Source organism: Struthio camelus, chromosome 18 (genome assembly GCF_040807025.1).
Source record: "Struthio camelus isolate bStrCam1 chromosome 18, bStrCam1.hap1, whole genome shotgun sequence".
NCBI lineage: Eukaryota > Metazoa > Chordata > Aves > Struthioniformes > Struthionidae > Struthio > Struthio camelus.
In genome coordinates this window covers 16,964,256-16,982,793 of record NC_090959.1, presented here as the reverse complement: position 1 = coordinate 16,982,793, position 18,538 = coordinate 16,964,256, and the positions used below count along the sequence as shown (strand labels likewise).

The 18,538-nt window shown below is 49.1% G+C and overlaps 1 protein-coding gene across 7 annotated transcripts in view; it reads left to right on the top strand.

Annotated features, from left to right (window-relative positions):
• The window catches only part of KCNQ2 (potassium voltage-gated channel subfamily Q member 2), an 83,369-nt gene that overhangs the window by 34,743 nt on the left and 30,088 nt on the right, over nt 1-18,538 (top strand). For 3 of the 7 annotated variants that reach the window (XM_068912302.1, XM_068912299.1, XM_068912298.1), the window contains exons 6-11: nt 1,130-1,240; nt 1,923-2,018; nt 3,518-3,612; nt 7,127-7,156; nt 12,336-12,404; nt 14,788-14,817. In XM_068912302.1, the coding sequence (XP_068768403.1) occupies nt 1,130-1,240; nt 1,923-2,018; nt 3,518-3,612; nt 7,127-7,156; nt 12,336-12,404; nt 14,788-14,817 (431 nt within the window). The remainder of the gene's footprint in view (nt 1-1,129; nt 1,241-1,922; nt 2,019-3,517; nt 3,613-7,126; nt 7,157-12,335; nt 12,405-14,787; nt 14,818-18,538) is intronic. The other 4 variants (XM_068912304.1, XM_068912301.1, XM_068912303.1 and 1 more) reach the window with 2 other exon arrangements.

Genomic DNA, 18,538 nt, shown 5'->3' with positions numbered 1-18,538 from the left:
TTTAGTGTGTCCAATTAAACAGCGCTTTGGGATTTAACGTCCGTTTGTTTAAAAATGATTTTGCTCGGCGTCGAACGTGCGAGGTTTCCAAAGCCGTGGCAGGGTGGCAGCGGGGAGGCGCTGCCCTCCCTTGGAAGCCGCAGAGGCTGCGGGGGACGGGGAACAACTGTCCATTTCTTAGGGGATCACAGTGGACCTTTGGGCAGATGTCTCAAAGAAGACGTTCTTAATCAGACCGTCTCTGCCTGCTCTGCCCTACCAATCCCGGGCTCCCCAAATCCTTTCAGAAGCCTTCAGGGATACCTCCCGTTGGCCATTAACGAGGTCCATGAACTGAGGTGGGAAAAATGCATCTTTTCTGGCAGTTTGAAGTTCAAGAGATCCTTTGTATCCAGCAAATCTCTCAGCTCCTTCCCCCAAAACACACAGGACAGCTTGCCAGCGCTCTCTTGGTGCGTTATAATAATACTGAGGAGGGGAAAAAATATCCCTAAATTAGGACGTATGAAGCAGCAGTAATTCATACTATCAGGCTAATGTGCTGTTTTTAAATAGGAAGGGAAAACAGTTAATGGGCACTGCTGGGAAGATTAGGAATAAACGACGCCAGATCATTATGATGCAAATAACCCGGCTTTCTTTCAAGAAATGCCGAAAGTGAATTTCGGGGAACTCTGCCTGATCGTTTCCCATGCTGGAGGAGCGAGCCCATCTCCTGCAGGAAGCGCTTAGCTGACACAAGCTCCTTTACCAGATGGCAGCTCTGGCTGTGTCAGCCCACTGGCAGAAAGATGCTCCTTCTGGCTGACAAATGTCAAAACTCGCAGCATCGAGCCGGGAGGGTGGCAGCGTGAGCCAGGAGGCTGGAAAGGGCATCGGCCCCGGGAAAAATGAAGGCTCCTGGCATGTCTGGCCCTAGCAGCCCGGTGTCCCGATGCAGTGGCCAAATTGTACTTTGGAGTACATCAGCTCGGGTGCCGAGCCGTGGCCACTCAGCTCCCAGCCCGGCCCGGTGGTCACTGTCCCACCGCGGCGTGGCAGGAGTGTTGGGGGTGTTATCCAAGTTTTCGGGACAGAGTTGACCGAAGGGCATGCGAGTGAGGGGCTTGCGGTGCTCTCCTCCCTGCAGATCACACTCACCACCATTGGCTATGGGGACAAGTACCCACAGACCTGGAACGGACGGCTCCTCGCGGCTACGTTCACACTCATTGGGGTCTCCTTCTTTGCCCTTCCTGCTGTAAGTAAAGGCTGCAACACATCGCTAGGGATTAGGGCTTGGGTTTGTTGATGGCAACGCGACAGCTACGTCAACGGCTTAATGCACGCAAAGAGTCCCCGTGTTAACAGGGAGACGTAGGAAATCACTGTTGCATGTCTGCGGCTCAGGCACTATAAGTGTGTGAGAACTAGGGCATGGTGGGAACAGGATGGAAACTTGATTTGGCTCCGCATAAATGTGGTGTAAACGATCATTGAAGTAAAACCCTATTTTTCCGCAAATGCTGTTCCTCTGTTCTTGGGGTGGCTAAGCCCTTTTAGTAAACTGCCACAATCCCTTTTGCAATGCATTTCGGTGCATTGCATTGGTCTGATTTTTCTTTACAGGAAAATCTGCTGAACACCAGCGTGGTGTGACTATTTTGTATTTTGTCACCTGACTGGAGGTAGTTTGGGAAAAGCAGCCATTCCGGTGACCTCCAGCCAAGTCCTCCCACCAGTGCTGCCCCTTCCCTGGGAATTTGCCCTTCAGCGCTGCCTCAGACAAAGGCTCCTCCTTCCTTCCCCGCATACGTTTGAAGCTAGAAGTGAGGCAGATCCTCGGGAGCGAACAAACCTTTGGAGGCAAAGCTGGTTCCAACTTTTTAGTGAAAGCTTAGCCTAACCCCCAACTAACTGCAAATATGCATTCTTCCTCCTAGGGCATCTTGGGTTCGGGCTTTGCTCTGAAGGTTCAAGAGCAGCATCGACAGAAACATTTTGAGAAGAGGCGAAACCCAGCAGCGGGCCTGATTCAGGTTAGGAAGCTAACCGTGGGGCTTGGTAGCCTCGTGCCGACAGGAGCGACGGGGATGTAGGTCCTCCCGGGGATCTCGGAGATGGGAGTTCCTGGCTCAGGACCACGAGAGAGTGTCTTTTAGACTATATACAGAGATATCCCAGTTCTGGTTCCCACTTCTGCTATGGGTTTGATTCAGCTCCCTTCAAAGCCTAAGGAAGTCTCTCCATTGGCTTAGTTGGATTTAATTAGCCTGGGCCATAAGCACCCCATGACGAGCCTCATGATTTACGGGGTCTTCTGGTTCTCACAGTGAAGAAATCCCACGGAGGGATCAGAGTGCAAAATGAATGGAAATGATTTTGACTGAGTTTTATAAACATTGCAGGGAACCAGGTTCACAACCAAGGAGACTTGGCGTTGTAGCTTTCCCTTTTGGGGGGGTCTTAGACTCCGAGAAATTCAGGAGGAGAAGGGAAGGTGAAAAATGTGGCAGCGTGTGGAAGGTGTGAGACAGCAGCTGGTGACTGGTCTTGTCTGGAAATAAATGCCAGGAAATCAGCCATGGAAAAATAGCATATGTGGTAGGCAGTCTGGGGGAGAAAAGGAACAAAATCCAGCCCGACTCAGTTAGACAAATACATTAGGACAGTTTGTTTTCACCCTTTTTTTTTTTTTTCCAAAGAGAATATTTATACTGATATAACGTTACAATTGGGAGCGTTTTCTTAAAGACAGCAGATGTCTGCACAGAAGGCTGGCCTTAGTGTAGGTCTTAAAGATTTGAAATAAGAGTGGCTTAACGTTCCCCAGATCCTCTCTCTCCAAATTTTTTAGCTCCCTAACATGCAGCAACATGCGCTTGCTATGTGCCCCGCTCCTGACAGCAAGGGGCTGGTGCTCGGCGCGTTTTTGGCTGGTCCACACGGTCAGGCTGCCGGAGGATCTTGTTACCATCCCTGCTTTGTCGCGTATCAAACCGAGCGAAAGGCAAAACGCCTGACCCGTCCCCCAGAAAACAGGAGGAGGACTTTGCGTGGGCTGATTATAAAACTGCGCTCAGCACCAGGGGAGGAAGGGGGAGATCCCTTATGTGGCTTAAGCACAGGACTTTGGCTTTAAGGGACCGCAAGAGCTTTATCTGTAAAGACGATAGATACCTTCTGTAATCAGGTTAAAAAGGCAGAGGGTAAAGAGAGACTAAGAGTGGTTTTCGTGAGGCTGTTTTGCCCGCTTTGGAACACACCCATTGCAAAGGTAGACATGGACCAGCGCATTAATTGCATTTCGCAAAACTCAAAGCAGGTCAGCGGTAGAAATCCTTCCCGTGTATTTCTGAGGCTCGTTACTGGGGGTAGATCCCACATCACCTTTTATTAAGCATGTTTGCGTCAGTCTTCAAGGAGCTCAGCCTTTTCCAGGCTGGGCAGCACGCGCTTCCCATCGGAGATGACCACTGCTCGAGCGGGGCCGCGGCGGTGCCTGCGTCCGCCCAGCCCGTTCCCGTCTCCTCCGCAGGCGGCTTGGAGGTTTTACGCCACCAACCTCTCCCGAACGGACCTGCACTCCACCTGGCAGTACTACGAGCGCACGGTCACCGTCCCCATGTACAGGTACCTCCGCCTCCAGCTCGGTCCGCCACTGCCTGCTTCATGGTGCCGGTGTTTCCATATTTATTTCTGTTACCCGCATGTATCGTTTGGTTTAGGTTTGTTGTTTATTTGTTTTGCTTCGTTTTTTAAGTTGAAAACATTGATTTCAAGAGCCCTTAAGGGCTGATGTATGCTTTTTTTTCTCAAGATTTTTGTTTGGTTTTGGGTTTTTTGTGTGTTTCTTTTTGACTTGATTTTAATTTCCTCATTATGTTTTCTTTTCGTGTCCATGTGTGTCCGTGTTCTTGTTTTCACCTTTATTCCTCCACGTCCCTTGGTAGTTGCGTTGTGTTGTGACAGTTGCCGTGCCAAAGCGTGAAGATCTCCCTCCCGAGCTGCCCTGGATCATAGGTAAATGCCTCCCTTGCCCAGCGTGCAGGTCCTCGCTCCGGCCCACGCTGTCTTTGCTGGTGTAACTGGTTTCCTACTGGTTCTTACTGCCTTTCAGCAGACTGCTGTCCCTTCCTTAGCTGGCCTCATGCTCGCCTCAAGTGCAGCGTTTTGTCCTCACATAGCTGCCGGCAAGTGGCCTGGGACCTCCTTTTGCAATCTTGGTATCGTCTTTATTTTCTCCAAAAGGAGAAAAAAACCAAATGGGGATTCAGTGAGGATTCTTCCCTCTCTTGCATTTCGTTTATCCCTCACAAGCTGTTAATGCAAGTAGGAAAAGGGGGATTTAGCAGCCTCAGTCCGGCTCGCCCGAAGTGGAGGTAACTTGTCGTCGTGCCCAGGCAGCTCCCTGAGCGGGAGCGACACCGGTTCGAGCAGGGAGGTGGGAATTTGCTGCCCTCCAGCGCGAGGAAGCACCGGGGCCACCATCCCACCCCGGTGCCGCCTGGACTGGTAGCATCGCGGAGGGGACTTCCCGGGATGCTGAGATGCAAAGTGTTTCCGTTCGTCTTCCACGGTTCACGCTGTGCAGTGCATCCTCGCATGGGGTTGTGCCTCCCCTGGCTTTTTTGGTGTGTTTTTGGGGCGCTAGCCAGGGCGCTCGGGGTCGGTGCCCAACTCAGCCGTGGTGGCGAGGCATTGTGAGGGCTTCGCGGAGTTCGTTGCGTCCAGTGGGATGCTCCGTGTCCCCGGCTCCCAAACGGGCAGAGCTGCCATCCCACGCCATGTTGTGACGCTGCAGGTGCGTTACCTGGCGGTGGGTGAGATCTCTGCTGGGAATCCAAATCCCTCTGTGTTTTCCCTTGTTACTGGTGCCTTTTAGACCTCTGGAAGATGAGCTGAATGTATTTCTTAGGGTAAGCACTCGCTCATATTCAAAATCCGGCGACTAGTCTCTTATTCCATCCTAAAAGCCCATTGGAAGTCCCGTTGCCACGGTCAGTAGGTTTTCATTGGATTCATTCCCAGTGTGTGTCTGATTGGTTGCTCTTTTCCTCAAAGATATTTATGAATCGGCATCAGGATTTTGTTTAAAAAACAAAACCAAAAAAAACCCTGTTTCCCAATAGCGTTAAACCCGCTCATTGAAACTCTCCCTCTCAGTATTTGACCTTGCTGCTTGCGCTCACTCCAGATACATGACGCTGGCCGAGATCAACTACTGGAGAGGATGAGGAGCAGCGCCTGACCTCAAGTCCACTGCAAAAACCAGAAAGGCAGACACTGGTTTCAGTGGACTTTGCCAGGTTCTACTGCTGTTTTAAAGACTAAACGTACCACACAGCCAGACATACAGTGACACCCTTTTACGTGAGGACATTCTAGGGTCATTTCTTGCTACAGGAGTTGACTTGTGAAAACCTGTGCTCACGTGGAGCTGATATGCAGGAAAACAACTCAGCTAAAGAGCTTCAGAGGGGGCTAAATAGGGATTTTGGGGAGAGGGAAGAGCAAAATATCTAGCTTATAGAGTTGAGCTATTTTGAATGAAAAGGCAGGACAAGGTGTGTGGTTTTGCTGGCTGATGCTGGTCGGCCCCAAGCAGCAGCATCACCTCTGCTCTTCCTACAGGCTGAAGGGGCCACAGGTTTCTCTTCTCTCCCAGCTTCCCTCTTCCCTGGGTGAACGTCACCCAGGAGGGGCATCATATAGAACAAAATCTGTGGCGCACCAATAGGTTAAGCCGTTGGTCAAAGTGGAAAGTTTTTACTGAGAAAGTGGTGAACCTCTTTTGAATATATTTTGGATTTGCTCAGCTCAATTAATTGGAATTGAGATGTTTTCCCCTGGGAAAAAGGAGGGGGAAAAAAAAAAAAAAAAAAGAAGGGGGTAACTTTATGTCCTGGCTGTAGCTTCCATCTCGCACACCACTCATCTCTCCTTTTCTACCCACTTTGCTAAGCCAGCTGGCAGGGGCTCTTGCCACGTGTGCTGCTGCTGTGCACGGCACTAGTGTCGCAAAAGCCAAATACTGCATCAGGTGATGGCTGCTGTCATGCAGCAGCAAGGCACAACCCGTTTAGGAAGTGGGTAGGAGGAAGACGGTATTTCCGTCTGCCTCGCAGGTGCCCAGGTGATTTGCAGCCCTGGCTGCCTCGGCACCGCTTGGCTTTGGACTGCTTATTCCTCATGAGCCAGCTGTCAGCAGAAGCCCTGTGACGTGCGCTTACGTGTCTTCCCAAGGCACCTCCTAAAGGACTGGCTGCTTCCTGGTTACATGTGCCTTGGAGAAGCTCTTGTTTCTCCAGAATATCACTCAAATCGCTGCAGTAGGGCTAGTGTCACTCTTTTGGGGAAAATGCATTGGCCTCTGAGAGAATCTAGTATTTAATCTTTAAATTCAAGTCGTGGTAGAACTGAATCTGAAATCAATGTGTGAGAGTCCTGTGTACACGGGTGCAGTTTGGGCTCGTGATGCAGGCACAAGCGGGTGCGCCCTTTATGCATCAGCTGCTGCGTTTGCTTGGACGAAACCCGTTCTTCACTGACACGCACGAGAACAAAGCCTTGATCTTGGCTGCATTAATATATTGGTCCTCGCTAAGAAAAATCAATGGCCTTTGTAGTTTATGCCACAGGAGTGCTGATGGTCCCTGGGATGTTTTATCTGAGAAGCCCTTTGTCAGGCCTCCTGAATCCGGGAGACGCAACTCTGGGAAGTCAGGCTATCAGCTCGTGCTGGAGCTGCCACCCGAGGCCAGGAGCCGTCTCCGGCTGACGGAGCTGAGGGCTGTGGGTGCCTCACCAAAGACCGCCTGGAGGCCCCTGCATTTCCCCCACTTCCTTATGCCCGTTTGCTTTCAGAGCAAGGTGCCAGTTGTCTGTCACTGAAGGTGTCACCGCAGGTGGCAGAGGCACTCGGTGATTTCTAAGCCTGCTGCAGTGGAGAAAAGCTAAGCCAGTGGTCCTGTGTCAGTGGTCTGTAAGCCTGGGTCACAGTGCATCTGTGAACTGGAGTACACTTAGTTCATATGCTAATTTTCTTTATTCTTTCTTTTCTCCTTTCCTCCACCTCCCCCCCCCCCACCCCCTATTTTTATTTCTCTTATCTCTTTGGTTTTCTTTGGTGAAAACACTTGAAAAGCACGCAAACGCAAACGTACGGTGCCTCCAGGTATGAAGTGCATGTGACTCTGAAAGTGTGTGTCATGTCACTCCTTGTTCTTCGTTTGGGACTGTAACATGCAAAGCCTCTAATTAAAAAAGAAAAAAAGAAATCTCTGAAGATCAGTTTTTTTCAAAGGAATGAATGAAAGTCCAAACCAGGCTCCCCATCCTGCTGCCTGCAGACTAACTCCATGCACCTTCGTTAACAGTTTAGCTATTGGTATACACAAGTTTTGGGAAATTGTCTGCCAAAGTGATAATTTAAGGAGGGAGAATGGAAGAGTGCTTAATAAGCTTGCTTTCTGAAGGATGATTTCTTGATGATCTAACAAACTTCCTCCAAGTCATGCAACACTTAACAAGAAAATTTCCCTTTTCCCGCTTCCATTTTCCCGTTACTCATGCGTGCTCCCCTTCCTCTAGTCCCATTTGTCATCCATCAATTCATCATTTATCTCATTTTACTCCATGCTGTAGGTGCTGTGCCCACCAGCAAACACTAAATGTGCTGAATTTGCTGGTGTAAGAGGCTGCATGGTGTGATGGCACCTTGGGAAACACATCGGCGATAGTGCAGAGTAAAATCACAAGAGCAGCTGGGCCTGCTTGGAAGGACAGATCTGGAGGAGGGAGAGATCAAATGCAAATCTGGTATGCTAAACTGAAATAATTGGTTAGGATTTCACCTAGTAATCCAATCTGATTTTTAGAAGAGGGGAGTCTCATCTTGACAGCGTTTTAACATTAAAGTTTTTCCTTGGAAGATTGATCCAGAGCTAAGCAAAAATTATTAACATCAGTTATTCACTCTGTGACTTAACCTTTTGGGGTAGTTCCGATTGAGAAATCCTATATACGGTCAGGTAAGACTTACTATAAATAATATTATGCCAGGTTCTGCAGAATAGAATAGACTTTCAAATCGCAGACATATTTTATATGAGGTGGGTATCTCAAGCTGTAATGAGGTCAATATTTTAAGAAGGGGAACAGCCTTGAATTTCAAGACTGTGAGCCAAGCTCTGCTCTTAGTTACGGAAGTTTAAATCCTCACTGGATGCATTAATGCCTTTACAGCAGATATGATTTAGTGCCCGATTTCCAAACCTGCTTCCAGTTTTCACAGCTGCAAGTTTTACAGCCTCAGTAAATCACACTCACAACTTTGTCCTTGTGGTTAATTTACAGCAGATAGCAACGAAGAAATGCAAGGATAGGATGTGAATACATTTCATTGTTGTGCAGATCAACAGCCTGGTTTCACAGTCAGGCGTTTTTGTACTGCTGAAAGTAAAATAAGAATGTGATGCTTCCATACCAGCTCCTAAAATGAAGTATTTTACAAGTTTCATAAGTGTTCCCAGTTACAAAGAATAACTTAGGCTGGAGACACAAAGTCCCCGTTAGGATAATAATTGCTTTTACAGAAAAACATCCCCTGAATTCTTAGATAAAAGCCTTTTGTATACAGGGCTATTACACGGTTAAGAAGGACCTGAATTATGATTTCTCTTTTTCTGTGCAAGTAACAGCCTTTCCTGCTGTATTCACGAGGGGCTGGTTCTCCCCTTGGGTACGTGAATGGCCAAGGATGTGTAATTAGGAAGGACTGCCCACCACTCCCGTTGCAGTCAGCGGGAATTTGGAGTCTGACCTCCTCCGGGTTAGGATCAGGCCCCCACAGATGCCATGAAAGCAGATCTGTGCTGCAGCGTAGAGATAGATAGAAAATGTGCAGCAACTGGCTCCAGGTCTCCCTGCTCCGAGTGACTTCCTAGGCACGTGCGCCTACGGCCATGACCGCTCTGCTGCGCTCCTCAAGCCCATGGGCCTCTATATATGAGCACAGGCTGCACAATGAGGCTCATAATCACTGTTTTGTCCTTGCCCCACGAAGACTCTATTGTCCTGCTGAAAGGGTTTGAGAGAGAGGAGAAGGACGGGCTCCTCGCAGGAGCCCTGGCACAGCATGGAGACTTTCATTGAAGTCCCCAACCCATCTCAACATCCTTCTCCTTGCCCACCCTATTCCTAAATCACGGCTCCAAAAAATCATCGTGGGCTCTGTGCGTGTGGTGTTGTGCGCGTGTTACCCATGTATGCTCCTACGCACTGTGTTGTGCTGCTGCCCTCCCTCGTGTTGTGGTTTTTCGGTGGTATCCTGGCCGGAGGCATGACGTTGCCCTACCCCAAATGCTTGAGCGTGATCTGTGCTAGTAGGAATAGCAAATTCCTGTTTGCTGGGGGGAGCCGGTGTCTGAAGCAAGCGTGGCGTTTCTCTGTGCCAATGGGCTGGGGTGACAGGAAGTGGCTGTAGGTCCCACTGGACCCCCTGCAGCAGCCTGCGACTCGGACTCCTTACTGCGGTGGGTAGCATGAGCTATGTGTATTCCCGTGGCGTGTGGATCGTCTCACCTAGCTCCCCTTAACCGAGACATGCTTCCCTTGCTAACAAGTGACACACAGACCGGGAGGAGAGAGAGAAAACGTGAAATGCCTCAGTCGGGGGCCCTTTCTCTGCATCTGCAGAGGACACAGTGGCACCTGCTTTGCAAAGTGCCCTGAACATGCACAGCAGTGCAGGGTCTTGTCCGTTCAACACTTTACAGTAAAACTCAAGTTAAACCACTATGTGGAGCCCTTAGTCAAAAGGCCCTGTGTTTCCTTTGAGGTTTTAGTGAAATAAATGCCACCAGGTATTGCTGCAGGACAGCAGTGCTGGGGCTGTTTCCGAAGCTGTGACAGGCAGGTTAGACTGAGCACTGTGTTCAGATTAAATTTTGGATCAGACTCTTGGTTGAGTTTCTACTCGTTCTCAGGAATGCTCTTGTGAGGAAAACATTCCCTTTTGCACCACAGGTGTATTAGGTCTACCACCTGCCTGCAGAAATGGTGATTTTGTGTATTTGCTTGTGCTTCTTCGCGTTTACATGGAAACACCTGTGATGACCCAAGAGGTTTCCATTTTCAGCACCATGCCAACCTCATGTTTCGGACTAATGCAAAGGGAGGAGATCCTTCTGGGATCCTGAATTCTCCAGCTGAGTGAGCTACTGAGTTCTTCAGCCTCATGACTTACATCATTGGGAGTCCTGGATTTGTGATCCCCACTCCTGTCCGATGTTTTGCTGGGTACGAACCTCCCTGAGAAACTACCTCACCAAAGAGGAATAGTTGTGTGCCTTTCATTAACTTAAGAGTACATTTTGTGCTTGATTTTTATGCACCACCTTCTCCCATCTTGGCATGAATGTGCCAGACTGTGCAGTGGGTTTGAATGGCAATGATAGCCCAGAGCTCTGTGCGCTGCTCCACTGCACCAAGATCAGCTTCTTCCTGACATCTTGAGTGAAGAGGATCATTAATTCATCAGATCAGGATGTGCTCTTCTCTGGGTGGAAGCATACAGAGCTGGACTGGGGAGCTGAGCCAAAATTTTCAGGCCTATTTTTATTCTTTTTCTCCTTGCTTAGGACTGGAAAATTTTCCGACTGCCTCCATTTTGAGAATACCACATGTGCCCCATTGAGCATCTATGTTTTGGGTTTTATCCATACAGAAGAGAGGCTTTTGCAGTTGTGCTCAGTTAGAGGAAATGGCTGAAAAACCCTGGGCATAACTATCTCTGCCTTTATTTTACAGTAAACAACAGTCCCATTTTTCACAGCACCTCAGCTGAGACCAGTGTGTTAGAGGAGTGCAAGCACTTGTAGCCCTTTCCTTCCAGTCCTGACTAAGTCACTGTCCTAGGACAGTTTATTGCTTTGCCTGAAGATGCTGGGAGCTTCTGTGGGGTCTGACAGATTTTACGGTGAGCAATTGGCTGTTAAAAATCCATTTATTAAGACGGGCGAGAATGCACCTATTCGAAGAAATCCCTCCTGAATAGCTCAGAAGCGATGGCCCAACCAAAGGAAAAAGCAGCAAATAGCTATGCTGTCCCAAGAGAAGAGTGAAGTTCTCTGAACCTCTTCATCCTGGCCACAGAGACTAAATCAACCTGCTTGTTTCTCACAGGCACGAGCGGAGGGAATGGCTGTGCTGGCTTCACACCCTCTGGGCACAGCGATGGCATGTCACACTTCTATGATTCGACAAGGATGTGCTGGTGGCCCAGAAAGAAATTTGCAGGAAGCCATGGGGATGAGGCCCATCAGCCTTGACCCGGAATGCAGAGTCCCAGAGCTCACTCTTAAGTAGCTTCATGTAGCTTTCTCTGTCCTTCCCCTGACATCTCCAGTTCACTTCTCTCTTGGTTGAAAACCAGACTGTGAATATCAGCATAAAATATTTATGGAGCAAACCCTAGCCCCTTAGGCTTGAACGGAGGCACTAATGTGGCATGCTGTAGTGCCCTGTCTGCTCCATGTGCTTTGACGCTTGCTCTTCTAAAAGGAAGAAACTGAATGTGAATGAGGGAGTTAATTCAGTGGCTCTTAGCACGATTTAAGCAAAAAGCAGGTTAGGCAACTGTGTTTTTGATTCCTGTTGTCAGGCCTGAGAAGGAAAGGAAACCCGTTGTTCCTCCCTAATCTGCGAGGCAATGATACCTTATTACACCTCTTTTGGGGGCTGAGCCCCTGAACCCAACACAGACCATGAGGAATTGGCTGAGCTTGACCCTGGACTGTACTGCCATTTTTCCTGGGATGCTCCCAGCCTCTGAATCGCTGTTTCCTTCACAGTGCAAGCTGCTCCCTCCCATGCGTCCCCCCTTCCTGAGGGCAGCAGCGTTCCTCCTAGCATACGCTGAGTTTTTCTATTTACCTTCACCAGAGCTTCTCTCCACTAAATACACAGCAGAAACACTGACCTCCAAACGCAGCCATGCCAACTGCTAAACTACAGGCGGTAAAGCAGCTCTCCTGCCAAAGCACTGCTGTGCTGCTCAGAAACCTTGGCAGATGCTTGTCTTCAGGGAGGTTACAGATATGGTGATGCAGACGAGTTTCTTTCTCTTTTTCTCACTCTCTCTCTCTCTCTCTTCCCTCGTAGCTCTACCTTATGGCACTGGTGGAAGTAGCATCCAAACCCCTCTCCATCCTTCCCAAGCTGTCTCCCAGTTGCAAATGGTGGCACCAAGCTGGTTCTAGTCGAAAGAGTGGGGCAGTGGGTGAAATTTTCAAGAAGGATGCTCTGCTATCAGCTCTGCCTGAATATTAATTGCGTTTATTCTCTCCCTCTAGACTCATCCCACCTCTGAACCAGCTGGAACTCCTGAGGAACCTGAAGAGCAAATCGGGACTGACTTTCAGGTTAGCAGTAGAGTTAAGAGAGCTCAGAAAGCACCCACTTTGCAACTTTTTTTTTTTTCCTTTTCCCTTTCTACGTCTTGCATATGGACAGCCTTGAAGACGCGAGAGGTTTTGGCAGCTGATGCCCCATGAGTCATTCAGTGATCTCCTCCCCGTTCCTCTCCCATATTGTGGGAGGCATTGAGGCATTTGCTCAGCCCTTCCCTAATTTGTCTCTGGGGTAATGTCATAGCGCTTGGCTGAAAACGCAAAGTCGTATTTCAAAGGGTCTGACTGAGGTAGCATTCCTAATTCTCCTCTGACTTGTTTCTGCTTTTCACCGCTCTCAGAAGAGGCTCAGATCCATGATGTGTTAATTCATTCCCTATTTCTTCCAGCCTACTTGCCTTCCCTCAGCTTCCCTCAAGGACAGGCGAGGAAGTAGCAGTGAGAAAAAAGAAAAGGGACATTCCTATGGCCTCTTGCCCGCAACTCACATGTCATGTGCTGAATTCCTATAGCTTCAGAACCAGGTGAAAAAATCACAGATCTCACTGAGCTGGAGGGGGGCTTTGTGAACACAGCACATCTTGGTAGCACCTTGAACAGACTGCAGGCTGGGCTACTCAGGCTCAGGGCAGCCGGGAGCCTCCTCCTCTTTGGGAGCTGTGCTGGTTTGAGTCCGTGTCTGCACTATGAATCAGGCCAAATTAGCAGCCCCAGCCCGGATGCATGGCAGTGTGTCCAAATAGCCGCTCGGCTGGGACCGCAGCGTTGCCATGCCCTGTGCTCTCTGCTGATGGCACAGCATCGCTCCGTGGGGGGACTATTACTCAGTGTCAGTCAGATGCGTCCACCTCTGTCACTTTTGCTAAATTTGCTGTGGTAGGGTAGAAGTTGTTCCCCCAGAAGGCCAGTCATCCTGCAGCTTAGGCATGCACTCGGAAGGGGTCTTCTCTCACTTTTGAGGTAAGCGAGGCTGCTCCGAGCCTCATAGGCATTGGATAAATAGAGAGCATGCTGAGCCCAGGCAGTGCTGTGGGAGAAACTCACCCCGTGATGGGCAGCGGGGGCCAGCAAAGGGGCGATGGGGCTGTCTCTGGGCTGTGTCACGGTCCAGGGAGTTGAGATCTGGAGACCAGTGGGTCTGGGTTTAGAAGGAGACATACTTTAAAATGTGAGTCTTCAAGCTGGTGGCTGAGCCTGGGGTTTCTAGCTTGTTTGAACAAGGATCAGAGGGTGTAAGGATGCTTTTTAGCCTCTCCAGGCTACTGCTTTCAGCCTAAGGGGAAGAGGGCAGGGATCTGTGCAGGTCTTAGTGTCTAAATGCTCACTGCCAGGCAGAGGCAGGGTCAGGGCTTTCACCTCACCACGGTCAGAGGGAATCGAACTCTGCACCCACGCAGCTCTTCTCACAGTCTAGTCTTTGTCCCTTAAATTGCCTGGTGTTTGGGCTAGATAGATAGACCCCTGTTTGCTGAGAGACAAAACCTGCTCCCTCTGGGGCTGCATGGACAAGGCTGGTTTGGAGCCCCACATCAGATGCACTTTCTTGGTGTGCAGAAGCAATGAATCAAACTAGTTTAAAGTAGAGCAGGTTCTTCTGATTGCTGGAGGGAAAAGCTACCAAACTGCCTGGTCAGTGACAGTGAGATTTTTTTCAGTGTGGCCTTAGCTTGACTTGTAACGTTGTGCCTACCCTTTTGCAGGTGTTCGGCTAACTGTGTCCTCAACGTCAATGATTTTTCAGGGCGATCAAGTGTTCTGAAATTCAGTAGTTTAAAGAAAACTGTCTACAAAAATTGTGGCTCCCCCCTCCCACCATGTATCTCAGCAAAGTAGTTGCAAAAGGTGTTAGAGCCACAGGTGGGGTGTCAGGACACGAGGACAGAGGTCTGTATCGCTTCCAACCTGCATCACTTGTTAGCACAGAGGAGCAAAGGCATATGCCAAATGACCCTCGGTCCTGCTGGCCAGAAAGGAAAAGCAAATACACCAGGGTCATGGGAGCCGTTCAAATCCCCTCCTTTGTGCAGAAACAGCTCAGGGCACTGTATTTCCAAAAGAAGGGGGCCGTTCTCTGAGCCCACAGAAGTCCTCCTGTGCTCACACAAATCACACGACTGTGAAGTGTCTCAGTCCTGTGTAGGCACAAAGATGGGTTGGGATAAATTCTTCAACCCTGTGCGTTGTATGTGTCTTCTCTGAGGTTGTATGAGTCTCCAGTGATCTTCTGTCCGGGCCAGAAACTCCAGGAATAAGATGCTCCTTGCCCTCTCTTTTGTCCACAGCTTCCACTTAGTTGTACTGTTTGGTATTGTCCTTTCGTTATGTTTTAACAGTGAAGCAGCAACATCTTTTGCCACCTGACACCATGCTAATGTACTATTGCTTCTGTTTAAAGGAAAGAGCAGCAGCCCGAACCATCGCCAAGGTCTGTATCACTGCCGACATGCCATTCCCATGCATTACGTGTAGGTTTCTATGTACGTGTGTGCGTGTATGTACCATGTCGTGGCGCCATTGAGGGAAGCATCCAAGGTATTACGTGCTTGTTCTGTGCTGTGGCAGTCCAACGTACCTGTGTGTAATGCTGGGCCTTAAATCATATCTTCCTTCCAATCTGCCTCAAGTTGTCGCTCCGAGGATAAGGAGGTTATGGGGAGAGAGTGACGGCAAGGCTGAGGTGGGCAGCATGGGCAGAGCTGGCAGACACTTAACCCCGGGTGACGGCAGGGCATTGGTTTTATGCTTCTTTTTTTCTTTTGTTGCTAGAATTGTAGCTAAAACATATATTGCAGGCTCAGTGAATGCTGACGGATAGTTGATGCTTTGCATATGTCTCCACCACTCAGTGCCGTGCCGGGCGGAGGTGACATGGGAGCTCAAAGCTGTCACCAATTTAGCAAGTTCTCCTGAGTGGCTCTACAGAGCTCACTGAGCTGCAGGGCACTACACGGTGCAGGCATGGCCCTGCTGCTCAGTCAGACACAGAAGGGGTCCCTGACGTGGCATGGTGTTGCATGGTAGAGACCTCCTTTCCTGACCCCACTTCCTGTTGCTTCACAACCCCTGGATAAAGCAAAGTCGCTGCTTTGTCTTTCTTTCACGCCTCGAGTCCACGATGCAGAGCGTACTCAGCCAGGCACGCTCTGAGAAGTGGCAAGCGCCTTCCTAGGCCAGTTGTAATCCTGACCTGATGGAGAGTTTTGTCTATTCAGATGTCCCAGGGAAAGCAGTGAGGCTGGTATTTGGGATACACTTTTCATCCAGCTGGACATATTTAATTCTGGGAATTTTTCCTATATTTTCCCAGTTCTTTTAAGAAGTAATGCTGGGATCGGATCTCCATTTATTCTTGGGAAGCAAGACACCAAAGCGATAGTCCGTGGAGATCATCTGCTTGGCTTTTTGATCTTCCCTCCCATACCACAAAACTTAGCTGCAGCCTAAATGTGTTAAGCACTGACTGTGTTTTGCCATTTGCCAGGTTTCAAAGCCATAACTAAAGGCTGGCGTTTCACAGATATAACTTTCTGCTGTGCCTTTTAGCTTATAAGAGGCTAGAAACTAATTTTTTCCTGGCACAAAATCCAACCAAAGATATCTGGGCAGATATGGTGCCAGGCAAAAGGGAGGAAAAGTTCAACCTTCCTTTTTTTTCTACTCCTTTTTTCTGTCTTTCATGTGAGCTTTTCTTTGCAAGCAGAATCTCCATAGCACTCCATCCACTTCCTGCCGAATAAACCTAATCACCAAGATCATGTTTCAACTACCCAGACTTTGTTTTTTTCCTGCTTGGGGTTTCAGCTAGTTTAGTGAGAGGGAAGGCAGCCACCATCCAGCATTATTTAAACAGGGAACATTACTTGGGAAGTGCTATCCTGGAGCAGAGCAACGCTGAAATCTTGGCCACCTGCCCTTGTCGCATCAAAGGATAAATCCACATTTCTCGCTGGCGTGTGACTGTGTAGTGAGAAGAAATCTCTGCTCAAACCAATCAGCTTCATAGCTGAAGACGTGAGGACTGATGGTCCCATGTAGGGACGCACCAGCCAGCTCCCCTGTGATCGCAGGCACTCTCTTTACTTCTGTGCACGTTTCCCTTGGAATCTCAGTCCTATCTTGCAGGGTTAGTTTTCACTAGTTAGTACACCATATTTCTTCATATAGGTTGCAGATTTTTCCCTGTTAATTTTCTACATTGTTTTCGTAATCTTATGTCATAGAAAGAAGTGAAAATGCCCTTCCACTGCCCTTTTTCATCGACTTTCTTACTCATTCAGCTCCTTCATCAGGGTCATTTCCAAATGCTGGTTTCTTAGTCCTGTAGTGCATCTCCTGCAACGCTAATGGGTTTTGTTGCCCTCCGTCATAAGATGCTAGACCTGAACCCAGGAGCACTTACGCTGAGGATCTGCAGCTGACAGATACAGCATTAGAGTACTTTTTAGATGATTCAGTACAGCGGCCATAACAGAGTCAAAGCTCTCTCCTTCTGTGTTTTGTTGGGGCAATGTTACTTCTGCTTTCTCTCACTGCTACTGTCTGTCTGATCATTCCTCAGACCCCAGGAAGGCATTTTGCGCAGAGGACCCTACATTCATGGGGCCCCAAATCGGATATTCCCCAAATAAAAGTTCCTGGATCTTTTACAGTCACATCCCAACATCTTCCCCACTTTGATTTTCAGCAGCCTTGCAATAATACTGTATGTCATCTGGCCATAGTTTTGCTTTTATTTAGATTGCTGTCAGAAGAGAAAATGCATCTGTTTTGTGGACCTGTATTTAGCAACTCCCCCAATAGTTGATTCATCCAGCCGTGGACTGTCACTAATGGCTGTTTCACTTAGGAAACTCCGCAGGGTGAATTCGCTCTCATAGCAGACCTCAGAACTGCACTTACACTGTTACACCTGGTAAGGGATTTACCACTTTCCATTTCCATCAGTGTAAGAAAACAAACAGTCTCTGCATTTGGGCATACGTAGCTCTTCCATCGGTTGTAGTTACTTGTAGGGAGTGGCTGATTTCCTATATCCCTCTTTGCATAAAAATTGTTAGAGCAAGCAGAAAGGACTCGTCCGTGACTTTACATCTCAACAGCTGGTTGTAAGTTAGAGCAGAGATGCCAGCATGGCTCATGTGCACGTGAAAAGCAAGCTTTGCCTTGCAAGGTCAGAGCGCGTCCTGAGCACCCCATCAGCCCCCAGCCTGCGGGGAGCCGCCAAGGCTCTGGCTCCAGTGCCGCTGCCTCCAAGTCCGCCTGCTCCTGCCGTGACGGTGGCTTCTGCCATGGGAGCTGCTGCCCAGGGAGGGAGGTGCGACGCGGGGAGGTCTCACTGCCTACCGGGCATGGTTGCCTGTCCTGGAGCGAGCGCGTTCACATGCCGTAGGCTGGGGTTCACCTACGACTCAGGTCGCTTTTTGGTCTTGGAGATAAATCGGACAACCTATCTGGGTGACAGGTTATGTCCTTTCTCTCTCATTTCTGTTTTGTTTTCCACTGCAAGCTTGTCTACATCCATCTGTGCCCGAGTACCATGAAGTCGTGTGCTGATCTGCTCCTGGGAGACATGAGCTCGTTCCCTGTGACATGGAGCCCGGGCTGTGATGAGCACAAAAGATGTTGGCCTTTTGCTACACGCTACGTTCCCTCCACCTTTTTATTTCCTCTCCCTTTTTTTTAAAACTGCTTACACGGTTTCCTCTGTTGCCAATGGCTTTGGGTGCTGTCTGTGTCCACCCTCTGATCTGCGTCGGCCAGGAGAAGTGACCGATGGGGCTTCCCAGGGCTGACTCATGCTGCAGAAGTAGTTACCCCCACGCTGCTCTTGAGCGGGGTCTGACCGTGAGTCCTGCCTGCCTTGTAACGCCAGGGGAGGAAGGCTGCTGAGCGGTAGAGCTTTCCTCACTGCTGCCGCTGTGGAAAGCTAGCAATTCAGAACGGTTAATGGGCTTTGCTTACTCATGTGCTAATCAGGCTGAAAATTCACTGTGGCATCTTGTCTCTGTTTATTTTGTCTTCTGATTGTAGTGTCAAAAGGACAAACGTATGGTTAGCCAGGACAATGGAGACTCGCCCATGAAATGTGCGCTCCAGATGTGCTTTAACAAATGGTTTATTAAACATTTGAAGGCGTCTGTGACCAG